The sequence below is a fragment of the Petromyzon marinus genome, unplaced genomic scaffold, assembly GCF_048934315.1.
Source record: "Petromyzon marinus isolate PM22_M1 ecotype Great Lakes invasive population unplaced genomic scaffold, UKy_Petmar_22M1.pri1.0 PM_Scaffold_92, whole genome shotgun sequence".
Lineage (NCBI taxonomy): Eukaryota > Metazoa > Chordata > Hyperoartia > Petromyzontiformes > Petromyzontidae > Petromyzon > Petromyzon marinus.
Genome location: NW_027423702.1, coordinates 51,794 through 75,343, shown reverse-complemented (window position 1 = coordinate 75,343; position 23,550 = coordinate 51,794). Strand labels below are relative to the sequence as shown.

Genomic DNA, 23,550 nt, shown 5'->3' with positions numbered 1-23,550 from the left:
CTCTGTGTATCTCTATGTATCTCTATGAGTCTATGTATCTCTATGTGTCTCTATGTATCTCTATGTATCTCTATGAGTCTCTATGTATCTCTATGTATCTCTATGAGTCTATATGTATCTCTATATATCTATGTATCTCTATGTATCTCTGTGTATCTCTATGTATCTCTATGAGTCTCTATGTATCTCTATGAGTCTCTATGTATCTCTATGTATCTCTATGTATCTCTATGAGTCTCTATGTATGTCTTTGAGTCTCTATGTATCTGTATGTGTCTCTATGTATCTCTATGTATCTCTATATATCTCTATGTGTCTCTATGTATCTCTATGTATCTCTATGAGTCTCTATGTATCTCTATGAGTCTCTATATATCTCTATATATCTCTATGTGTCTCTATGTATCTCTATGTGTCTCTATGTATCTCTATGTATCTCTATGAAATCTCTATGTATCTCTATGAGTCTCTATATATCTCTATGTATCTCTATGAGTCTCTATGTATCTCAATGTATCTCTATATATCTCTATGTGTCTCTATGTGTCTCTATGTATCTCTATATATCTCTATGTATCTCTATGTGTCTCCATGTATATCTATATATCTCTATGTATCTCTATGAGTCTCTATGTATCTCTATGTATCTCTATGAGTCTCTATGTATCTCTATGTATCTCTATGAGTCTCTATATATCTCTATGTATCTCTATGAGTCTCTATGAGTCTCTATGTATCTCTATGTGTCTCTATGTATCTCTATGTATCTGTATGTATCTCTATGAGTCTCTATGTATCTCTATGAGTCTCTATGTATCTCTATGTATCTCTGAGTCTCTATGTGTCTCTATGTATCTCTATGTATCTCTATGAGTCTCTACGAGTCTCTATATATATCTATGTATCTCTATGAGTCTCTATGTATCTCTATGTATCTCTATGAGTCTCTATGTATCTCTATGTATCTCTATGAGTCTCTATGTATCTCTATATATCTCTATGTATCTCTAAATATCTCTACGTATCTCTATGAGTCTCTATATATCTCTATGTATCTCTATGAGTCTCTATGTATCTCTATGAGTCTCTATGTGTCTCTATGTATCTCTATGTATCTCTATGAGTCTCTATGTATCTCTATGTATATCTGTGAGTCTCTATGTATCTCTATGTATCTCTATGAGTCTCTATATATCTCTATGTATCTCTATGGGTCTCTATCTATCTCTATGTATCTCAATGTGTCTCTATGAGTCTATGTATCTCTGTGAGTCTCTATGTATCTCTATGAGTCTCTATGGGTCTCTATGTATCTCTATGAGTCTCTATATATCTCTATGTATCTCTATGTATCTCTATGTATCTCTATGGGTCTCTATGCATCTCTATGCATCTCTATATATCTATGTATCTCTATGAGTCTCTATGTATCTCTATGAGTCTCTATATATCTCTATGTATCTCTACATATCTCTACGTATCTCTATGTATCTCTATGTATCTCTATGAGTCTCTATGTATCTCTATGAGTCTCTATGTATCTCTATGTATCTCGATGAGTCTCTATGTATCTCTATATATCTCTATGTATCTCTATGTATCTCTATGTATCTCTATGTGTCTCTATGTATCTCTATGAGTCTCTATATATCTCTATGTATCTCTATGTATCTCTATGTATCTCTATGAGTCTCTATGTATCTCTATGAGTCTCTATATATCTCTATGTATCTCTACATATCTCTACATATCTCTATGTGTCTCTATGTATCTCTATGTATCTCTATAAGTCTCTATGTATCTCTATGAGCCTCTATGTGTCTCTAAGAGTCTCTATGTATCTCTACGTATCTCTATATATCTCTATGTATCTCTATGCATCTCTGTGAGTCTCTATATATCTCTATGTATCTCTATGAGTCTCTATATATCGCTATGTATCTCTATGAGTCTCTATGTATATCTATGTATCTCTATGAGTCTCTATGTATCTCTATGGATCTCTATGAGTCTCTATGAGTCTCTGTTTGTCTATATGTATCTCTATGAGTCTCTATGTATCTCTATGTGTCTCTATGTATCTCTATATATCTCTATGAGTCTCTATATATCTCTATGTATCTCTATGTATCTCTATGAGTCTCTATGTATCTCTATGTATCTCTATGAGTCTCTATATATCTCTATGTATCTCTATGTATCATTATGAGTCTCTATGTATCTCTATATATCTCTATGAGTCTCTATATATCTCTATGTATCTCTATGTATCTCTATGAGTCTCTATGTATATCTATGTATCTCTATGAGTCTCTATATATCTCTATGTATCTCTATGAGTCTCTATGTATCTCTATGTGTCTCTATGTATCTCTATATATCTCTATGTATCTATATGTAACTCTATGTGTCTCTATGTATCTCTATGTATCTCTATGTATCTCTGTGTGTCTCTATGTATCTCTATGTGTCTCTATGTATCTCTATGTATCTATATGTATCTCTATGAGTCTCTATGTATATCTATGTATCTCTATGAGTCTCTATATATCTCTATGTATCTCTATGAGTCTCTATGTATCTCTGTGAGTCTCTATGTATCTCTATGAGTCTCTATGTATCTCTATGTATCTCTATGAGTCTCTATATATCTCTATGTATCTCTATGTATCATTATGAGTCTCTATGTATCTCTATATATCTCTATGAGTCTCTATATATCTCTATGTATCTCTATGTATCTCTATGAGTCTCTATGTATATCTATGAGTCTCTATATATCTCTATTTATCTCTATGAGTCTCTATGTATCTCTATGTGTCTCTATGTATCTCTATATATCTCTATGTATCTATATGTATCTCTATGTGTCTCTATGTATCTCTATATATCTCTATGTATCTCTATGTATCTCTGTGTGTCTCTATGTATCTCTATGTGTCTCTATGTATCTCTATGTATCTCTGTGTGTCTCTATGTATCTCTATGTGTCTCTATGAGTCTCTATGTATCTCTATGTGTCTCTATGTATCTCTATGAGTCTCTATGTATCTTTATGAGTGTCTATATATCTCTATGTATCTCTATGTGTCTCTATGAGTCTCTATATATCTCTATGTATCTCTATGAGTCTCTATGTATCTCTATGAGTCTCTATGTATCTCTATGTATCTCTATATATCTCTATGTATCTCTATGTATCTCTATATATCTCTATGAGTCTCTATGTATCTCTATGTGTCTCTATGAGTCTCTATGTATATCTTTGTATCTCTATGAGTCTCTATATATCTCTATGTATCTCTATGTATCTCTATGAGTCTCTATGTATCTCTATATATCTCTATGAGTCTCTATATATCTCTATGTATCTCTATGCATCTCTATGAGTCTCTATGTATATCTATGTATCTCTATGAGTCTCTATATATCTCTATGTATCTCTATGAGTCTCTATGTATCTCTGTGAGTCTCTATGTATCTCTATGAGTCTATGTATCTCTATGGGTCTCTATGTATCTCTATGAGTCTCTATATATCTCTATGTATCTCTATGGGTCTCTATGTATCTCTATGAGTCTCTATATATCTCTATGTATCTCTATGTATCTCTATGATTCTCTATATATCTCTATGTATCTCTATGTATCTCTATGTATCTCTATATATCTCTATGCGTCTCTATGTATCTCTATGTATCTATATATCTATGTATCTCTATGCATCTCTGTGAGTCTCTATATATCTCTATGTATCTCTATGAGTCTCTATATATCTCTATGTATCTCTATGAGTCTCTATGTATCTCTATGTATCTCTATGAGTCTCTATGTATCTCTATGAGTCTCTATGAGTCTCTGTTTGTTTCTATGTATCTCTATGTATCTCTATATATCTCTATGAGTCTCTATGTATCTCTATGAGTCTCTATGTATCTCTATGCGTCTCTATGTATCTCTATGAGTCTCTATATATTTCTATGTATCTCTATGTATCTCTATGAGTCTCTATGTATCTCTATGAGTCTCTATGTATCTCTATGAATCTCTATGTATCTCTATGTATCTCTATATATCTATATGAGTCTCTATGTATCTCTATATATCTCTATGAGTCTCTATATATCTCTATGAGTCTCTATGTATCTCTATGAGTGTCTATATATCTCTATGAGTCTCTACGTATCTCTGTGTATCTCTATGTGTCTCTATATATCTCTATGTATCTCTATGAGTCTCTATGTATCTCTATGAGTCTCTATATATCTCTATGTATCTCTATGTATCTCTATGTATCTCTATGAGTCTCTATGTATCTCTATGAGTCTCTATATATCTCTATGTATCTCTACATATCTCTACATATCTCTATGTGTCTCTATGTATCTCTATGTATCTCTATAAGTCTCTATGTATCTCTATGAGCCTCTATGTGTCTCTAAGAGTCTCTATGTATCTCTACGTATCTCTATATATCTCTATGTATCTCTATGCATCTCTGTGAGTCTCTATATATCTCTATGTATCTCTATGAGTCTCTATATATCGCTATGTATCTCTATGAGTCTCTATGTATATCTATGTATCTCTATGAGTCTCTATGTATCTCTATGGATCTCTATGAGTCTCTATGAGTCTCTGTTTGTCTATATGTATCTCTATGAGTCGCTATGTATCTCTATGTGTCTCTATGTATCTCTATATATCTCTATGAGTCTCTATATATCTCTATGTATCTCTATGTATCTCTATGAGTCTCTATGTATCTCTATGTATCTCTATGAGTCTCTATATATCTCTATGTATCTCTATGTATCATTATGAGTCTCTATGTATCTCTATATATCTCTATGAGTCTCTATATATCTCTATGTATCTCTATGTATCTCTATGAGTCTCTATGTATATCTATGTATCTCTATGAGTCTCTATATATCTCTATGTATCTCTATGAGTCTCTATGTATCTCTATGTGTCTCTATGTATCTCTATATATCTCTATGTATCTATATGTATCTCTATGTGTCTCTATGTATCTCTATGTATCTCTATGTATCTCTATGTATCTCTGTGTGTCTCTATGTATCTCTATGTGTCTCTATGTATCTCTATGTATCTATATGTATCTCTATGAGTCTCTATGTATATCTATGTATCTCTATGAGTCTCTATATATCTCTATGTATCTCTATGAGTCTCTATGTATCTCTGTGAGTCTCTATGTATCTCTATGAGTCTCTATGTATCTCTATGTATCTCTATGAGTCTCTATATATCTCTATGTATCTCTATGTATCATTATGAGTCTCTATGTATCTCTATATATCTCTATGAGTCTCTATATATCTCTATGTATCTCTATGTATCTCTATGAGTCTCTATGTATATCTATGAGTCTCTATATATCTCTATTTATCTCTATGAGTCTCTATGTATCTCTATGTGTCTCTATGTATCTCTATATATCTCTATGTATCTATATGTATCTCTATGTGTCTCTATGTATCTCTATATATCTCTATGTATCTCTATGTATCTCTGTGTGTCTCTATGTATCTCTATGTGTCTCTATGTATCTCTATGTATCTCTGTGTGTCTCTATGTATCTCTATGTGTCTCTATGAGTCTCTATGTATCTCTATGTGTCTCTATGTATCTCTATGAGTCTCTATGTATCTTTATGAGTGTCTATATATCTCTATGTATCTCTATGTGTCTCTATGAGTCTCTATATATCTCTATGTATCTCTATGAGTCTCTATGTATCTCTATGTATCTCTATATATCTCTATGTATCTCTATGTATCTCTATATATCTCTATGAGTCTCTATGTATCTCTATGTGTCTCTATGAGTCTCTATGTATATCTTTGTATCTCTATGAGTCTCTATATATCTCTATGTATCTCTATGTATCTCTATGAGTCTCTATGTATCTCTATATATCTCTATTAGTCTCTATATATCTCTATGTATCTCTATGCATCTCTATGAGTCTCTATGTATATCTATGTATCTCTATGAGTCTCTATATATCTCTATGTATCTCTATGAGTCTCTATGTATCTCTGTGAGTCTCTATGTATCTCTATGTATCTTTATGAGTCTATGTATCTCTATGGGTCTCTATGTATCTCTATGAGTCTCTATATATCTCTATGTATCTCTATGGGTCTCTATGTATCTCTATGAGTCTCTATATATCTATGTATCTCTATGTATCTCTATGAGTCTCTATATATCTCTATGTATCTCTATGTATCTCTATATATCTCTATGCGTCGCTATGTATCTCTATGTATCTATATATATCTATGTATCTCTATGCATCTCTGTGAGTCTCTATATATCTCTATGTATCTCTATGAGTCTCTATATATCTCTATGTATCTCTATGAGTCTCTATGTATCTCTATGTATCTCTATGAGTCTCTATGTATCTCTATGAGTCTCTATGAGTCTCTGTTTGTTTCTATGTATCTCTATGTATCTCTATATATCTCTATGAGTCTCTATGTATCTCTATGAGTCTCCATGTATCTCTATGCGTCTCTATGTATCTCTATGAGTCTCTATATATTTCTATGTATCTCTATGAGTCTCTATGTATCTCTATGAGTCTCTATGTATCTCTATGAATCTCTATGTATCTCTATGTATCTCTATATATCTATATGAGTCTCTATGTATCTCTATATATCTCTATGAGTCTCTATATATCTCTATGAGTCTCTATGTATCTCTATGAGTGTCTATATATCTCTATGAGTTTCTACGTATCTCTGTGTATCTCTATGTGTCTCTATATATCTCTATGTATCTCTATGAGTCTCTATGTATCTCTATGTGTCTCTATGAGTCTCTATGTATCTCTATGTATCTCTATGTGTCTCTATGTATCTCTATGTATCTCTATGTGTCTCTATGTATCTCTATGTATCTCTATGTATCTCTATGAGTCTCTATGTATCTCTATGTGTCTCTATGAGTCTCTATGAGTCTCTATGTGTCTCTATGTATCTCTATGCATCTCTATGAGTCTCTATGTATCTCTATGTATCTCTATGTGTCTCTATGTATCTCTATGAGTCTCTATGTATCTCTATGTGTCTCTATGAGTCTCTATGAGTCTCTATGTATCTCTATGTATCTCTATGTATCTCTATGTGTCTCTATGTATCTCTATGTATCTCTGTGAGTCTCTATGTGTCTCTATGGGTCTCTATGTATCTCTGTGAGTGTCTATGTATCTCTATATATCTCTATGTATCTCTATATATCTATGTATCTCTATGAGTCTCTATGTATCTCTATGTATCTCTATATATCTCTATGAGTGTCTATGTATCTCTATGAGTCTCTATGTATCTCTATGTATCTCTATATATCTCTATGCGTCTCTATGTATCTCTATATATCTGTGTCTCTATGTATCTCTATGTATCTCTATATATCTCTATGAGTCTCTATGTATATCTATGTATCTCTATGTATCTCAATGTATCTCTATATATCTCTATAAGTATCTATGTATCTCTATGTATCTCTATGAGTCTCTATGAGTCTCTATGTATCTCTATGTATCTCTATGAGTCTCTATGTATCTCTATGAGTCTCTATATATCTCTATGAGTCTCTATATATCTCTATGTATCTCTATGACTCTCTATGTATCTCTATGTATCTCTATGTATCTCTATGAGTCTCTATATATCTCTATGTATCTCTATATATATCTATGAGTCTCTATGTATCTCTATATATCTCTATGTATGTCTATGTGTCTCTATATATCTCTATGTATCTCTATGAGTCTATATGTATCTCTATGTATCTCTGAGTATCTCTATGAGTCTCTATGTATCTCTATGAGTCTCTATGGATCTCTATGTATCTCTATGGGTCTCTATGTATCTCTATGAGCCTCTATATATCTCTTTGTATCTCTATGTGTCTCTATGGGTCTCTATGTATCTCTATGAGCCTCTATATATCTCTATGTATCTCTATGTGTCTCTATGGGTCTCTATGTTTCTCTGTGAGTCTCTATGTATCTCTATATATCTCTATGTATCTCTATGTATATCTATGTATCTCTTAGAGTCTCTATGTATCTCTATATATCTCTATGTATCTCTATGAGTCTCTATGTATCTCTATGTATCTCTATGAGTCTCTATGTATCTCTATGAGTCTCTATGTATCTCTATGAGTCTCTATGTATCTCTATGTATCTCTATGAGTCTCTATGTATCTCTATGAGTCTCTATGTCTCTATGAGTCTCTATGTATCTCTATGTATCTCTATGAGTCTCTATGTATCTCTATGAGTCTCTATATATATCTCTATGTATCTCTATGAGTCTCTATGTATCTCTATATATCTCTCTGTATCTCTATGTATCTCTATGAGTCTCTATATATCTCTATGTATCTCTATGAGTCTCTATGAGTCTCTATGTATCTCTATGAGTCTCTATGTATCTCTATGTATCTCTATGTGTCTCTATGTATCTCTATGTATCTCTATGTTTCTCTATGTATCTCTATGAGTCTCTATATATCTCTATGAGTCTCTATGTATCTCTATGAGTCTCTATATATCTCTATGTATCTCTGAGTCTCTATGGGTCTCTATGTATCTCTATGAGTCTCTATGTATCTCTATGTATCTCTATGTATCTATATGTATCTCTATGTATCTCTATATATCTCTATGTATCTCTATGTATCTCTATGTGTCTCTATGTATCTCTATATATCTCTATGTATCTCTATGAGTCTCTATGTATCTCTATGAGTCTCTATGTATCTCTATGTATCTCTATATATCTCTATGTGTCTCTATGTATCTCTATGTATCTCTATATATCTCTATGTATCTCTATATATCTCTATGAGTCTCTATGTATCTCTATGTGTCTCTATATATCTCTATGTATCTCTATGAGTCTCTATGTATCTCTATGTGTCTCTGTGTGTCTCTGTGTATCTCTATATATCTCTACGTATCTCTATGTGTCTCTATGTATCTCTATGTATCTCTATGAGTCTCTATGTATCTCTATGAGCCTCTATGTATCTCTATGTGTCTCTATGAGTCTCTATATATCTCTATGTATCTCTATGAGTCTCTATGTATCTCTATGTATCTCTATATATCTCTATGTATCTCTATGTATCTCTATATATCTCTATGAGTCTCTATGTATCTCTATGTGTCTCTATGAGTCTCTATGTATATCTTTGTATCTCTATGAGTCTCTATATATCTCTATGTATCTCTATGTATCTCTATGAGTCTCTATGTATCTCTATATATCTCTATGAGTCTCTATATATCTCTATGTATCTCTATGCATCTCTATGAGTCTCTATGTATATCTATGTATCTCTATGAGTCTCTATATATCTCTATGTATCTCTATGAGTCTCTATGTATCTCTGTGAGTCTCTATGTATCTCTATGTATCTTTATGAGTCTATGTATCTCTATGGGTCTCTATGTATCTCTATGAGTCTCTATATATCTCTATGTATCTCTATGGGTCTCTATGTATCTCTATGAGTCTCTATATATCTATGTATCTCTATGTATCTCTATGAGTCTCTATATATCTCTATGTATCTCTATGTATCTCTATATATCTCTATGCGTCGCTATGTATCTCTATGTATCTATATATATCTATGTATCTCTATGCATCTCTGTGAGTCTCTATATATCTCTATGTATCTCTATGAGTCTCTATATATCTCTATGTATCTCTATGAGTCTCTATGTATCTCTATGTATCTCTATGAGTCTCTATGCATCTCTATGAGTCTCTATGAGTCTCTGTTTGTTTCTATGTATCTCTATGTATCTCTATATATCTCTATGAGTCTCTATGTATCTCTATGAGTCTCCATGTATCTCTATGCGTCTCTATGTATCTCTATGAGTCTCTATATATTTCTATGTATCTCTATGAGTCTCTATGTATCTCTATGAGTCTCTATGTATCTCTATGAATCTCTATGTATCTCTATGTATCTCTATATATCTATATGAGTCTCTATGTATCTCTATATATCTCTATGAGTCTCTATATATCTCTATGAGTCTCTATGTATCTCTATGAGTGTCTATATATCTCTATGAGTTTCTACGTATCTCTGTGTATCTCTATGTGTCTCTATATATCTCTATGTATCTCTATGAGTCTCTATGTATCTCTATGTGTCTCTATGAGTCTCTATGTATCTCTATGTATCTCTATGTGTCTCTATGTATCTCTATGTATCTCTATGTGTCTCTATGTATCTCTATGTATCTCTATGTATCTCTATGAGTCTCTATGTATCTCTATGTGTCTCTATGAGTCTCTATGAGTCTCTATGTGTCTCTATGTATCTCTATGCATCTCTATGAGTCTCTATGTATCTCTATGTATCTCTATGTATCTCTATGAGTCTCTATGTATCTCTATGTGTCTCTATGAGTCTCTATGAGTCTCTATGTATCTCTATGTATCTCTATGTATCTCTATGTGTCTCTATGTATCTCTATGTATCTCTGTGAGTCTCTATGTGTCTCTATGGGTCTCTATGTATCTCTGTGAGTGTCTATGTATCTCTATATATCTCTATGTATCTCTATATATCTATGTATCTCTATGAGTCTCTATGTATCTCTATGTATCTCTATATATCTCTATGAGTGTCTATGTATCTCTATGAGTCTCTATGTATCTCTATGTATCTCTATATATCTCTATGCGTCTCTATGTATCTCTATATATCTGTGTCTCTATGTATCTCTATGTATCTCTATATATCTCTATGAGTCTCTATGTATATCTATGTATCTCTATGTATCTCTATATATCTCTATAAGTATCTATGTATCTCTATGTATCTCTATGAGTCTCTATGAGTCTCTATGTATCTCTATGTATCTCTATGAGTCTCTATGTATCTCTATGAGTCTCTATATATCTCTATGAGTCTCTATATATCTCTATGTATCTCTATGACTCTCTATGTATCTCTATGTATCTCTATGTATCTCTATGAGTCTCTATATATCTCTATGTATCTCTATATATATCTATGAGTCTCTATGTATCTCTATATATCTCTATGTATGTCTATGTGTCTCTATATATCTCTATGTATCTCTATGAGTCTATATGTATCTCTATGTATCTCTGAGTATCTCTATGAGTCTCTATGTATCTCTATGAGTCTCTATGGATCTCTATGTATCTCTATGGGTCTCTATGTATCTCTATGAGCCTCTATATATCTCTTTGTATCTCTATGTGTCTCTATGGGTCTCTATGTATCTCTATGAGCCTCTATATATCTCTATGTATCTCTATGTGTCTCTATGGGTCTCTATGTTTCTCTGTGAGTCTCTATGTATCTCTATATATCTCTATGTATCTCTATGTATATCTATGTATCTCTTAGAGTCTCTATGTATCTCTATATATCTCTATGTATCTCTATGAGTCTCTATGTATCTCTATGTATCTCTATGAGTCTCTATGTATCTCTATGAGTCTCTATGTATCTCTATGAGTCTCTATGTATCTCTATGTATCTCTATGAGTCTCTATGTATCTCTATGAGTCTCTATGTCTCTATGAGTCTCTATGTATCTCTATGTATCTCTATGAGTCTCTATGTATCTCTATGAGTCTCTATATATATCTCTATGTATCTCTATGAGTCTCTATGTATCTCTATATATCTCTCTGTATCTCTATGTATCTCTATGAGTCTCTATATATCTCTATGTATCTCTATGAGTCTCTATGAGTCTCTATGTATCTCTATGAGTCTCTATGTATCTCTATGTATCTCTATGTGTCTCTATGTATCTCTATGTATCTCTATGTTTCTCTATGTATCTCTATGAGTCTCTATATATCTCTATGAGTCTCTATGTATCTCTATGAGTCTCTATATATCTCTATGTATCTCTGAGTCTCTATGGGTCTCTATGTATCTCTATGAGTCTCTATGTATCTCTATGTATCTCTATGTATCTATATGTATCTCTATGTATCTCTATATATCTCTATGTATCTCTATGTATCTCTATGTGTCTCTATGTATCTCTATATATCTCTATGTATCTCTATGAGTCTCTATGTATCTCTATGAGTCTCTATGTATCTCTATGTATCTCTATATATCTCTATGTGTCTCTATGTATCTCTATGTATCTCTATATATCTCTATGTATCTCTATATATCTCTATGAGTCTCTATGTATCTCTATGTGTCTCTATATATCTCTATGTATCTCTATGAGTCTCTATGTATCTCTATGTGTCTCTGTGTATCTCTATGTGTCTCTATGTATCTCTATGTATCTCTATGAGTCTCTATGTATCTCTATATATTTCTATGGGTCTCTATGTGTCTCTGTGTATCTCTATGTATCTATATGTATCTCTATGTGTCTCTATGTGTCTCTGTGTATCTCTATATATCTCTACGTATCTCTATGTGTCTCTATGTATCTCTATGTATCTCTATGAGTCTCTATGTATCTCTATGAGCCTCTATGTATCTCTATGTATCTCTATAAGTCTCTATGTATCTCTATGTATCTCTATGTGTCTCTAAGAGTCTCTATGAGTCTCTATGTATCTCTATATATCTCTATGCGTCTCTATGTATCTCTATGTATCTATATATCTATGTATCTCTATGCATCTCTGTGAGTCTCTATATATCTCTATGTATTTCTATGAGTCTCTATATATCTCTATGTATCTCTATGAGTCTCTATGTATCTCTATGTATCTCTATGAGTCTCTATGTATCTCTATGAGTCTCTATGAGTCTCCGTTTGTCTCTATGTATCTCTATGTATCTCTATATATCTCTATGAGTCTCTATGTATCTCTATGAGTCTCTATGTATCTCTATGCGTCTCTATGTATCTCTATGAGTCTCTATATATTTCTATGTATCTCTATGTATCTCTATGAGTCTCTATGTATCTCTATGAGTCTCTATGTATCTCTATGAATCTCTATGTATCTCTATGTATCTCTATATATCTATATGAGTCTCTATGTATCTCTATATATCTCTATGAGTCTCTATATATCTCTGAGTCTCTATATATCTCTATGAGTCTCTATGTATCTCTATGAGTGTCTATATATCTCTATGAGTCTCTACGTATCTCTGTGTATCTCTATGTGTCTCTATATATCTCTATGTATCTCTATGAGTCTCTATGTATCTCTATGTGTCTCTATGAGTCTCTATGAGTCTCTATGTATCTCTATGTATCTCTATGTGTCTCTATGTATCTCTATGTATCTCTATGTGTCTCTATGTATCTCTATGTATCTCTATGTATCTCTATGAGTCTCTATGTATCTCTATGTGTCTCTATGAGTCTCTATGAGTCTCTATGTATCTCTATGTATCTCTATGTATCTCTATGAGTCTCTATGTATCTCTATGTATCTCTATGTGTCTCTATGTATCTCTATGTATCTCTATGTATCTCTATGAGTCTCTATGTATCTCTATGTGTCTCTATGAGTCTCTATGAGTCTCTATGTATCTCTATGTATCTCTATGTATCTCTATGAGTCTCTATGTATCTCTATGTGTCTCTATGAGTCTCTATGAGTCTCTATGTATCTCTATGTGTCTCTATGTATCTCTATGTATCTCTATGTATCTCTATGAGTCTCTATGTATCTCTATGTATCTCTATGTGTCTCTATGTATCTCTATGTATCTCTATGAGTCTCTATGTATCTCTATGTGTCTCTATGAGTCTCTATGTATCTCTATGTATCTCTATGTATCTCTATGTGTCTCTATGTATCTCTATGTATCTCTATGAGTCTCTATGTATCTCTATGTGTCTCTATGAGTCTCTATGTATCTCTATGTATCTCTATGTATCTCTATGAGTCTCTATGTATCTCTATGTATCTCTATGAGTCTCTATGTGTCTCTATGTATCTCTATGTATCTCTATGTGTCTCTATGAGTCTCTATGTATCTCTATGTGTCTCTATGTATCTCAATGAGTCTCTATGTATCTCTATGTGTCTCTATGAGTCTCTATGTATCTCTATGAGTCTCTATGTATCTCTATGAGTCTCTATGTATCTCTATGTATCTCTATATATCTCTATGTGTCTCTATGTATCTCTATGTATCTCTATATATCTCTATGAGTCTCTATGTATCTCTATGTATCTCTATGAGTCTCTATGTCTCTATGAGTCTCTATGTATCTCTATGTATCTCTATGAGTCTCTATGTATCTCTATGAGTCTCTATGTATCTCTATGAGTCTCTATATATATCTCTATGTATCTCTATGAGTCTCTATGTATCTCTATATATCTCTCTGTATCTCTATGTATCTCTATGAGTCTCTATATATCTCTATGTATCTCTATGAGTCTCTATGAGTCTCTATGTATCTCTATGAGTCTCTATGTATCTCTATGTATCTCTATGTGTCTCTATGTATCTCTATGTATCTCTATGTGTCTCTATGTATCTCTATGTGTCTCTATATATCTCTATGAGTCTCTATGTATCTCTATGAGTCTCTATATATCTCTATGTATCTCTGAGTCTCTATGGGTCTCTATGTATCTCTATGAGTCTCTATGTATCTCTATGTATCTCTATGTATCTCTATGTGTCTCTATGTATCTCTATATATCTCTATGTATCTCTATGAGTCTCTATGTATCTCTATGAGTCTCTATGTATCTCTATGTATCTCTATATATCTCTATGTGTCTCTATGTATCTCTATGTATCTCTATATATCTCTATGTATCTCTATATATCTCTATGAGTCTCTATGTATCTCTATGTGTCTCTATATATCTCTATGTATCTCTATGAGTCTCTATGTATCTCTATGTGTCTCTGTGTATCTCTATGTGTCTCTATGTATCTCTATGTATCTCTATGAGTCTCTATGTATCTCTATATATTTCTATGGGTCTCTATGTGTCTCTGTGTATCTCTATGTATCTCTATGTATCTCTGTGTATCTCTATGTGTCTCTATGTGTCTCTGTGTATCTCTATATATCTCTACGTATCTCTATGTGTCTCTATGTATCTCTATGTATCTCTATGAGTCTCTATGTATCTCTATGAGCCTCTATGTATCTCTATGTATCTCTATAAGTCTCTATGTATCTCTATGTATCTCTATGTGTCTCTAAGAGTCTCTATGAGTCTCTATGTATCTCTATATATCTCTATGCGTCTCTATGTATCTCTATGTATCTATATATATATCTATGTATCTCTATGCATCTCTGTGAGTCTCTATATATCTCTATGTATCTCTATGAGTCTCTATATATCTCTATGTATCTCTATGAGTCTCTATGTATCTCTATGTATCTCTATGAGTCTCTATGTATCTCTATGAGTCTCTATGAGTCTCCGTTTGTCTCTATGTATCTCTATGTATCTCTATATATCTCTATGAGTCTCTATGTATCTCTATGCGTCTCTATGTATCTCTATGCGTCTCTATGTATCTCTATGAGTCTCTATATATTTCTATGTATCTCTATGTATCTCTATGAGTCTCTATGTATCTCTATGAGTCTCTATGTATCTCTATGAATCTCTATGTATCTCTATGTATCTCTATATATCTCTATGAGTCTCTATATATCTCTATGAGTCTCTATGTATCTCTATGAGTGTCTATATATCTCTATGAGTCTCTACGTATCTCTGTGTATCTCTATATGTCTCTATGTATCTCTATGAGTCTCTATGTATCTCTATGTGTCTCTATGAGTCTCTATGAGTCTCTATGTATCTCTATGTGTCTCTATGTATCTCTATGTATCTCTATGTGTCTCTATGTATCTCTATGTATCTCTATGTGTCTCTATGTATCTCTATGTATCTCTATGTATCTCTATGAGTCTCTATGTATCTCTATCTGTCTCTATGAGTCTCTATGTATATCTATGTGTCTCTATGTATCTCTATGCATCTCTATGAGTCTCTATGTATCTCTATGTATCTCTATGTGTCTCTATGTATCTCTATGTATCTCTATATATCTCTATGAGTCTCTATGTATCTCTATGTGTCTCTATGAGTCTCTATGAGTCTCTATGTATCTCTATGTATCTCTATGTATCTCTATGAGTCTCTATGTATCTCTATGTGTCTCTATGAGTCTCTATGAGTCTCTATGTATCTCTATGTGTCTCTATGTATCTCTATGTATCTCTATGAGTCTCTATGAGTCTCTATGTTTCTCTATGAGTCTCTATGTATCTCTATGTATCTCTATGAGTCTCTATGTGTCTCTATGTATCTCTATGTATCTCTATGTATCTCTATGAGTCTCTATGTATCTCTATGTGTCTCTATGTATCTCTATGTATCTCTATGTATCTCTATGAGTCTCTATGTATCTCTATGTATCTCTATGAGTCTCTATGTGTCTCTATGTATCTCTATGTATCTCTATGTGTCTCTATGAGTCTCTATGTATCTCTATGTGTCTCTATGTATCTCAATGAGTCTCTATGTATCTCTATGTGTCTCTATGAGTCTCTATGTATCTCTATGAGTCTCTATGTATCTCTATGAGTCTCTATGTATCTCTATGTATCTCTATATATCTCTATGTGTCTCTATGTATCTCTATGTATCTCTATATATCTCTATGAGTCTCTATGTATCTCTATGTATCTCTATGAGTCTCTATGTCTCTATGAGTCTCTATGTATCTCTATGAGTCTCTATGTATCTCTATGAGTCTCTATGTATCTCTATGAGTCTCTATATATATCTCTATGTATCTCTATGAGTCTCTATGTATCTCTATATATCTCTCTGTATCTCTATGTATCTCTATGAGTCTCTATATATCTATGTATCTCTATGAGTCTCTATGAGTCTCTATGTATCTCTATGAGTCTCTATGTATCTCTATGTATCTCTATGTGTCTCTATGTATCTCTATGTATCTCTATGTGTCTCTATGTATCTCTATGAGTCTCTATATATCTCTATGAGTCTCTATGTATCTCTATGAGTCTCTATATATCTCTATGTATCTCTGAGTCTCTATGGGTCTCTATGTATCTCTATGAGTCTCTATGTATCTCTATGTATCTCTATGTATCTCTATGTATCTCTATGTGTCTCTATGTATCTCTATATATCTCTATGTATCTCTATGAGTCTCTATGTATCTCTATGAGTCTCTATGTATCTCTATGTATCTCTATATATCTCTATGTGTCTCTATGTATCTCTATGTATCTCTATATATCTCTATGTATCTCTATATATCTCTATGAGTCTCTATGTATCTCTATGTGTCTCTATATATCTCTATGTATCTCTATGAGTCTCTATGTATCTCTATGTGTCTCTGTGTATCTCTATGTGTCTCTATGTATCTCTATGTATCTCTATGAGTCTCTATGTATCTCTATATATTTCTATGGGTCTCTATGTGTCTCTGTGTATCTCTATGTATCTCTATGTATCTCTGTGTATCTCTATGTGTCTCTATGTGTCTCTGTGTATCTCTATATATCTCTACGTATCTCTATGTGTCTCTATGTATCTCTATGTATCTCTATGAGTCTCTATGTATCTCTATGAGCCTCTATGTATCTCTATGTATCTCTATAAGTCTCTATGTATCTCTATGTATCTCTATGTGTCTCTAAGAGTCTCTATGAGTCTCTATGTATCTCTATATATCTCTATGCGTCTCTATGTATCTCTATGTATCTATATATATCTATGTATCTCTATGCATCTCTGTGAGTCTCTATATATCTCTATGTATCTCTATGAGTCTCTATATATCTCTATGTATCTCTATGAGTCTCTATGTATCTCTATGTATCTCTATGAGTCTCTATGTATCTCTATGAGTCTCTATGAGTCTCCGTTTGTCTCTATGTATCTCTATGTATCTCTATATATCTCTATGAGTCTCTATGTATCTCTATGCGTCTCTATGTATCTCTATGCGTCTCTATGTATCTCTATGAGTCTCTATATATTTCTATGTATCTCTATGTATCTCTATGAGTCTCTATGTATCTCTATGAGTCTCTATGTATCTCTATGAATCTCTATGTATCTCTATGTATCTCTATATATCTATATGAGTCTCTATGTATCTCTATATATCTCTATGAGTCTCTATATATCTCTATGAGTCTCTATGTATCTCTATGAGTGTCTATATATCTCTATGAGTCTCTACGTATCTCTGTGTATCTCTATGTGTCTCTATATATCTCTATGTATCTCTATGAGTCTCTATGTATCTCTATGTGTCTCTATGAGTCTCTATGAGTCTCTATGTATCTCTATGTGTATCTATGTATCTCTATGTATCTCTATGTGTCTCTATGTATCTCTATGTATCTCTATGTGTCTCTATGTATCTCTATGTATCTCTATGTATCTCTATGAGTCTCTATGTATCTCTATCTGTCTCTATGAGTCTCTATGAGTCTCTATGTATCTCTATGTGTCTCTATGTATCTCTATGCATCTCTATGAGTCTCTATGTATCTCTATGTATCTCTATGTATCTCTATGTATCTCTATGTATCTCTATGCATCTCTATGAGTCTCTATGTATCTCTATGTATCTCTATGTATCTCTATGTATCTCTATGTATCTCTATGAGTCTCTATGTATCTCTATGTGTCTCTATGAGTCTCTATGAGTCTCTATGTATCTCTATGTATCTCTATGTATCTCTATGAGTCTCTATGTATCTCTATGTGTCTCTATGAGTCTCTATGAGTCTCTATGTATCTCTATGTGTCTCTATGTATCTCTATGTATCTCTATGTATCTCTATGAGTCTCTATGAGTCTCTATGTTTCTCTATGAGTCTCTATGTATCTCTATGTATCTCTATGAGTCTCTATGTGTCTCTATGTATCTCTATGTATCTCTATGTATCTCTATGAGTCTCTATGTATCTCTATGTGTCTCTATGTATCTCTATGTATCTCTATGTATCTCTATGTATCTCTATGAGTCTCTATGTATCTCTATGTATCTCTATGTATCTCTATGAGTCTCTATGTTTCTCTATGTATCTCTATGTATCTCAATGAGTCTCTATGTGTCTCTATGTATCTCTATGTATCTCTATGTGTCTCTATGAGTCTCTATGTATCTCTATGTGTCTCTATGTATCTCAATGAGTCTCTATGTATCTCTATGTGTCTCTATGAGTCTCTATGTATCTCTATGAGTCTCTATGTATCTCTATGAGTCTCTATGTATCTCTATGTATCTCTATATATCTCTATGTGTCTCTATGTATCTCTATGTATCTCTATATATCTCTATGAGTCTCTATGTATCTCTATGAGTCTCTATGAGTCTCTCTGAACCACCTTCACTTTAACTTCGGATTCCGCCGAGGGCTCCGATTGGCCGTCGTCCATCACGTGATCCCCCTCGGGCCCCTCCCCCACGTCCTCGGGTCCTGCGCCCTCATTCGTTGAGCTGGGCTCCTCCCCCGGGCCCCCGGTGGCCTCGGATTGGTCGTCCTGCTGATCCGGGAGCAGCTCCGCGATTGGCTGGCTCTCGTCACCGGCCAATCCGAAGACGTCACTCTGTGGCACACCAGGTGGGTGAGTGAGTGAGTGGGTGAGTGGGTGAGTGAGTGGGTGGGTGAGTGGGTGAGTGGGTGGGTGAGTGGGTGAGTGGGTGAGTGAGTGGGTGACTGAGTGGGTGAGTGGGTGAGTGAGTGAGTGAGTGGGTGAGTGAGTGGGTGAGTGAGTGAGTGGGTGGGTGAGTGGGTGACTGAGTGGGTGAGTGGGTGAGTGAGTGGGTGAGTGAGTGAGTGGGTGGGTGAGTGGGTGACTGAGTGGGTGAGTGGGTGAGTGAGTGGGTGAGTGAGTGGGTGAGTGAGTGGGTGAGTGAGTGAGTGGGTGAGTGAGTGGGTGAGTGAGTGGGTGAGTGAGTGGGTGAGTGGGTGAATGGGTGGGTGAGTGAGTGGGTGAGTGAGTGGGTGAGTGAGTGAGTGGGTGAGTGGGTGAGTGAGTGAGTGAGTGGGTGAGTAAGTGAGTGAGTGGGTGAGTGAGTAAGTGAGTGAGTGGGTGGGTGAGTGTGTGACTGGGTGAGTGAGTGGGTGGGTGAGTGAGTGGGTGAGTGGGTGAGTGAGTGAGTGGGTGAGTGAGTGAGTGGGTGAGTGGGTGAGTGAGTGGGTGAGTGAGTGAGTGGGTGAGTGAGTGAGTGAGTGGGTGAGTGGGTGAGTGAGTGGGTGGGTGAGTGGGTGAGTGGTGAGTGAGTGAGTGGGTGAGTGGGTGAGTGGGTGAGTGAGTGAGTGGGTGAGTGAGTGGGTGGGTGAGTGAGTGAGTGAGTGGGTGAGTGGGTGAGTGAGTGGGTGGGTGAGTGGGTGAGTGAGTGGGTGAGTGAGTGGGCGAGTGAGTGGGTGAGTGAGTGGGTGAGTGAGTGAGTGAGTGGGTGAGTGGGTGAGTGAGTGGGTGAGTGAGTGGGTGAGTGAGTGGGTGAGTGGGTGAGTGAGTGGGTGAGTGAGTGGGTGGGTGGGTTAGTGAGTGAGTGGGTGAGTGGGTGAGTGAGTGGGTGAGTGGGTGAGTGAGTGGGTGAGTGAGTGGGTGGGTGGGTTAGTGAGTGAGTGGGTGAGTGGGTGAGTGAGTGGGTGGGTGAGTGAGTGGGTGAGTGAGTGGGTGAGTGAGTGGGTGAGTGAGTGAGTGAGTGGGTAGGTGAGTGGTGAGTGGGTGGGTGGGTGAGTGAGTGAGTGGGTGAGTGAGTGAGTGGGTGGGTGAGTGAGTGAGTGAGTGGGTGAGTGAGTGGGTGGGTGGGTGAGTGAGTGGGTGAGTGGGTGAGTGAGTGGGTGAGTGGGTGGGTGAGTGAGTGGGTGGGTGGGTGAGTGAGTGAGTGAGTGGGTGGGTGGGTGAGTGAGTGAGTGGGTGAGTGAGTGAGTGAGTGGGTGGGTGGGTGAGTGAGTGAGTGAGTGGGTGGGTGAGTGAGTGAGTGGGTGGGTGAGTGAGTGAGTGGGTGGGTGAGTGAGTGAGTGAGTGGGTGAGTGAGTGGGTGGGTGGGTGAGTGAGTGAGTGGGTGGGTGAGTGGGTGAGTGGGTGAGTGAGTGGGTGAGTGAGTGGGTGGGTGGGTGAGTGAGTGGGTGAGTGAGTGAGTGGGTGAGTGAGTGGTGGGTGAGTGGGTGGGTGAGTGGGTGAGTGGGTGGGTGAGTGAGTGAGTGGGTGGGTGGGTGGGTGAGTGAGTGGGTGGGTGAGTGAGTGGGTGAGTGAGTGAGTGGGTGAGTGAGTGGGTGGGTGAGTGGGTGGATGGGTGAGTGAGTGGGTGGGTGAGTGAGTGAGTGGGTGGGTGGGTGAGTGGGTGGGTGGGTGAGTGAGTGAGTGGGTGGGTGAGTGAGTGAGTGGGTGGGTGGGTGAGTGAGTGGGTGGGTGAGTGAGTGGGTGAGTGAGTGAGTGAGTGGGTGAGTGAGTGGGTGGGTGAGTGGGTGGATGGGTGAGTGAGTGGGTGGGTGAGTGAGTGAGTGGGTGGGTGGGTGGGTGAGTGAGTGGGTGGGTGGGTGAGTGAGTGGGTGAGTGAGTGAGTGGGTGAGTGAGTGGGTGAGTGAGTGGGTGGGTGGGTGGGTGAGTGAGTGGGTGGGTGAGTGAGTGAGTGAGTGGGGGGTGAGTGGGTGAGTGAGTGGGTGGGTGGGTGAGTGAGTGGGTGGGTGAGTGAGTGAGTGGGTGGATGGGTGGGTGAGTGGGTGAGTGAGTGGGTGGGTGGGTGGGTGAGTGAGTGAGTGGGTGGGTGGGTGGGTGAGTGAGTGAGTGGGTGGGTGGGTGAGTGAGTGAGTGGGTGGGTGGGTGGGTGAGTGGGTGAGTGGGTGAGTGAGTGGGTGGGTGAGTGAGTGAGTGGGTGGGTGGGTGAGTGAGTGAGTGGGTGGGTGGGTGAGTGGGTGAGTGGGTGGGTGAGTGAGTGAGTGGGTGGGTGGGTGGGTGAGTGAGTGAGTGGGTGGGTGGGTGGGTGGGTGGGTGAGTGGGTGGGTGAGTGGGTGGATGGGTGAGTGAGTGGGTGGATGGGTGGGTGAGTGGGTGAGTGAGTGGGTGGGTGGGTGGGTGGGTGAGTGAGTGAGTGGGTGGGTGGGTGGGTGAGTGAGTGAGTGAGTGGGTGGGTGGGTGGGTGAGTGAGTGAGTGGGTGGGTGGGTGGGTGAGTGGGTGAGTGGGTGAGTGAGTGGGTGGGTGAGTGAGTGAGTGGGTGGGTGAGTGAGTGGGTGAGTGAGTGAGTGGGTGAGTGAGTGGGTGAGTGAGTGAGTGGGTGAGTGAGTGGGTGAGTGGGTGAGTGAGTGGGTGAGTGGGTGGGTGAGTGAGTGAGTGAGTGGGTGGGTGGGTGAGTGAGTGAGTGAGTGGGTGGGTGGGTGGGTGAGTGAGTGAGTGGGTGGGTGGGTGGGTGAGTGAGTGAGTGGGTGAGTGAGTGGGTGGGTGAGTGGGTGGATGGGTGAGTGAGTGGGTGGATGGGTGAGTGAGTGGGTGGGTGAGTGAGTGGGTGGGTGGGTGAGTGAGTGAGTGAGTGGGTGGGTGAGTGAGTGGGTGGGTGGGTGGGTGAGTGAGTGAGTGGGTGGGTGGGTGGGTGAGTGGGTGAGTGGGTGAGTGAGTGGGTGGGTGAGTGAGTGAGTGAGTGGGTGGGTGAGTGAGTGAGTGAGTGGGTGGGTGGATGAGTGAGTGGGTGGGTGAGTGAGTGAGTGGGTGGGTGGGTGGGTGAGTGAGTGGGTGGGTGGGTGGGTGAGTGAGTGGGTGGGTAGGTGAGTGAGTGGGTGGGTGGGTGAGTGGGTGGGTGGGTGAGTGAGTGAGTGGGTGAGTGAGTGGGTGAGTGAGTGAGTGAGTGGGTGAGTGAGTGAGTGGGTAAGTGGGTGAGTGAGTGAGTGGGTGAGTGAGTGGGTGAGTGAGTGAGTGGGTGAGTGGTGAGTGAGTGAGTGAGTGGTGAGTGAGTGAGTGAGTGGATGAGTGGATGAGTGAGTGAGTGAGTGGGTGAGTGAGTGACTGAGTGAGGAGTGAGTGGTGAGTGGTGGTGAGTGAGTGGTGAGTGAGTGAGTGAGTGACTAAGTGAGTGAGTGACTGAGTGAGTGAGTGAGTTGGTGAGTGAGTGGGTGAGTGGGTGAGTGAGTGAGTGGGTGAGTGGGTGAGTGAGTGAGTGAGTGGGTGAGTGAGTGAGTGGGTGAGTGAGTGGGTGAGTGAGTGAGTGAGTGGGTGGGTGAGTGAGTGAGTGAGTGGGTGAGTGAGTGAGTGGGTGAGTGAGTGAGTGAGTGACTGAGTGAGTGGTGAGTGAGTGAGTGGTGAGTGAGTGGTGAGTGGTGAGGAGTGAGTGGTGAGTGGGTGGTGAGTGAGTTGGTGAGTGAGTGAGTGAGAGGTGGGTGGTGAGTGAGTGGTGAGTGAGTGGTGAGTGAGTGGTGAGTGAGTGAGTGAGTGGCTGAGTGAGTGACTGAGTGAGTAGGTGAGTGAGTGAGTGGTGAGTGAGTGGTGAGGAGTGAGTGAGTGGGTGAGT

At 37.6% G+C, this 23,550-nt stretch overlaps 1 protein-coding gene across 1 annotated transcript in view; it reads right to left on the bottom strand.

Annotated features, from left to right (window-relative positions):
* LOC142923944 (bifunctional 3'-5' exonuclease/ATP-dependent helicase WRN-like) overlaps positions 1–23,550 on the bottom strand; it is a 264,891-nt gene that overhangs the window by 190,484 nt on the left and 50,857 nt on the right. The window contains exon 10 of the mRNA XM_076064964.1: positions 19,427–19,648. Coding sequence (XP_075921079.1) covers positions 19,427–19,648 — 222 coding nt within the window. The remainder of the gene's footprint in view (positions 1–19,426; positions 19,649–23,550) is intronic.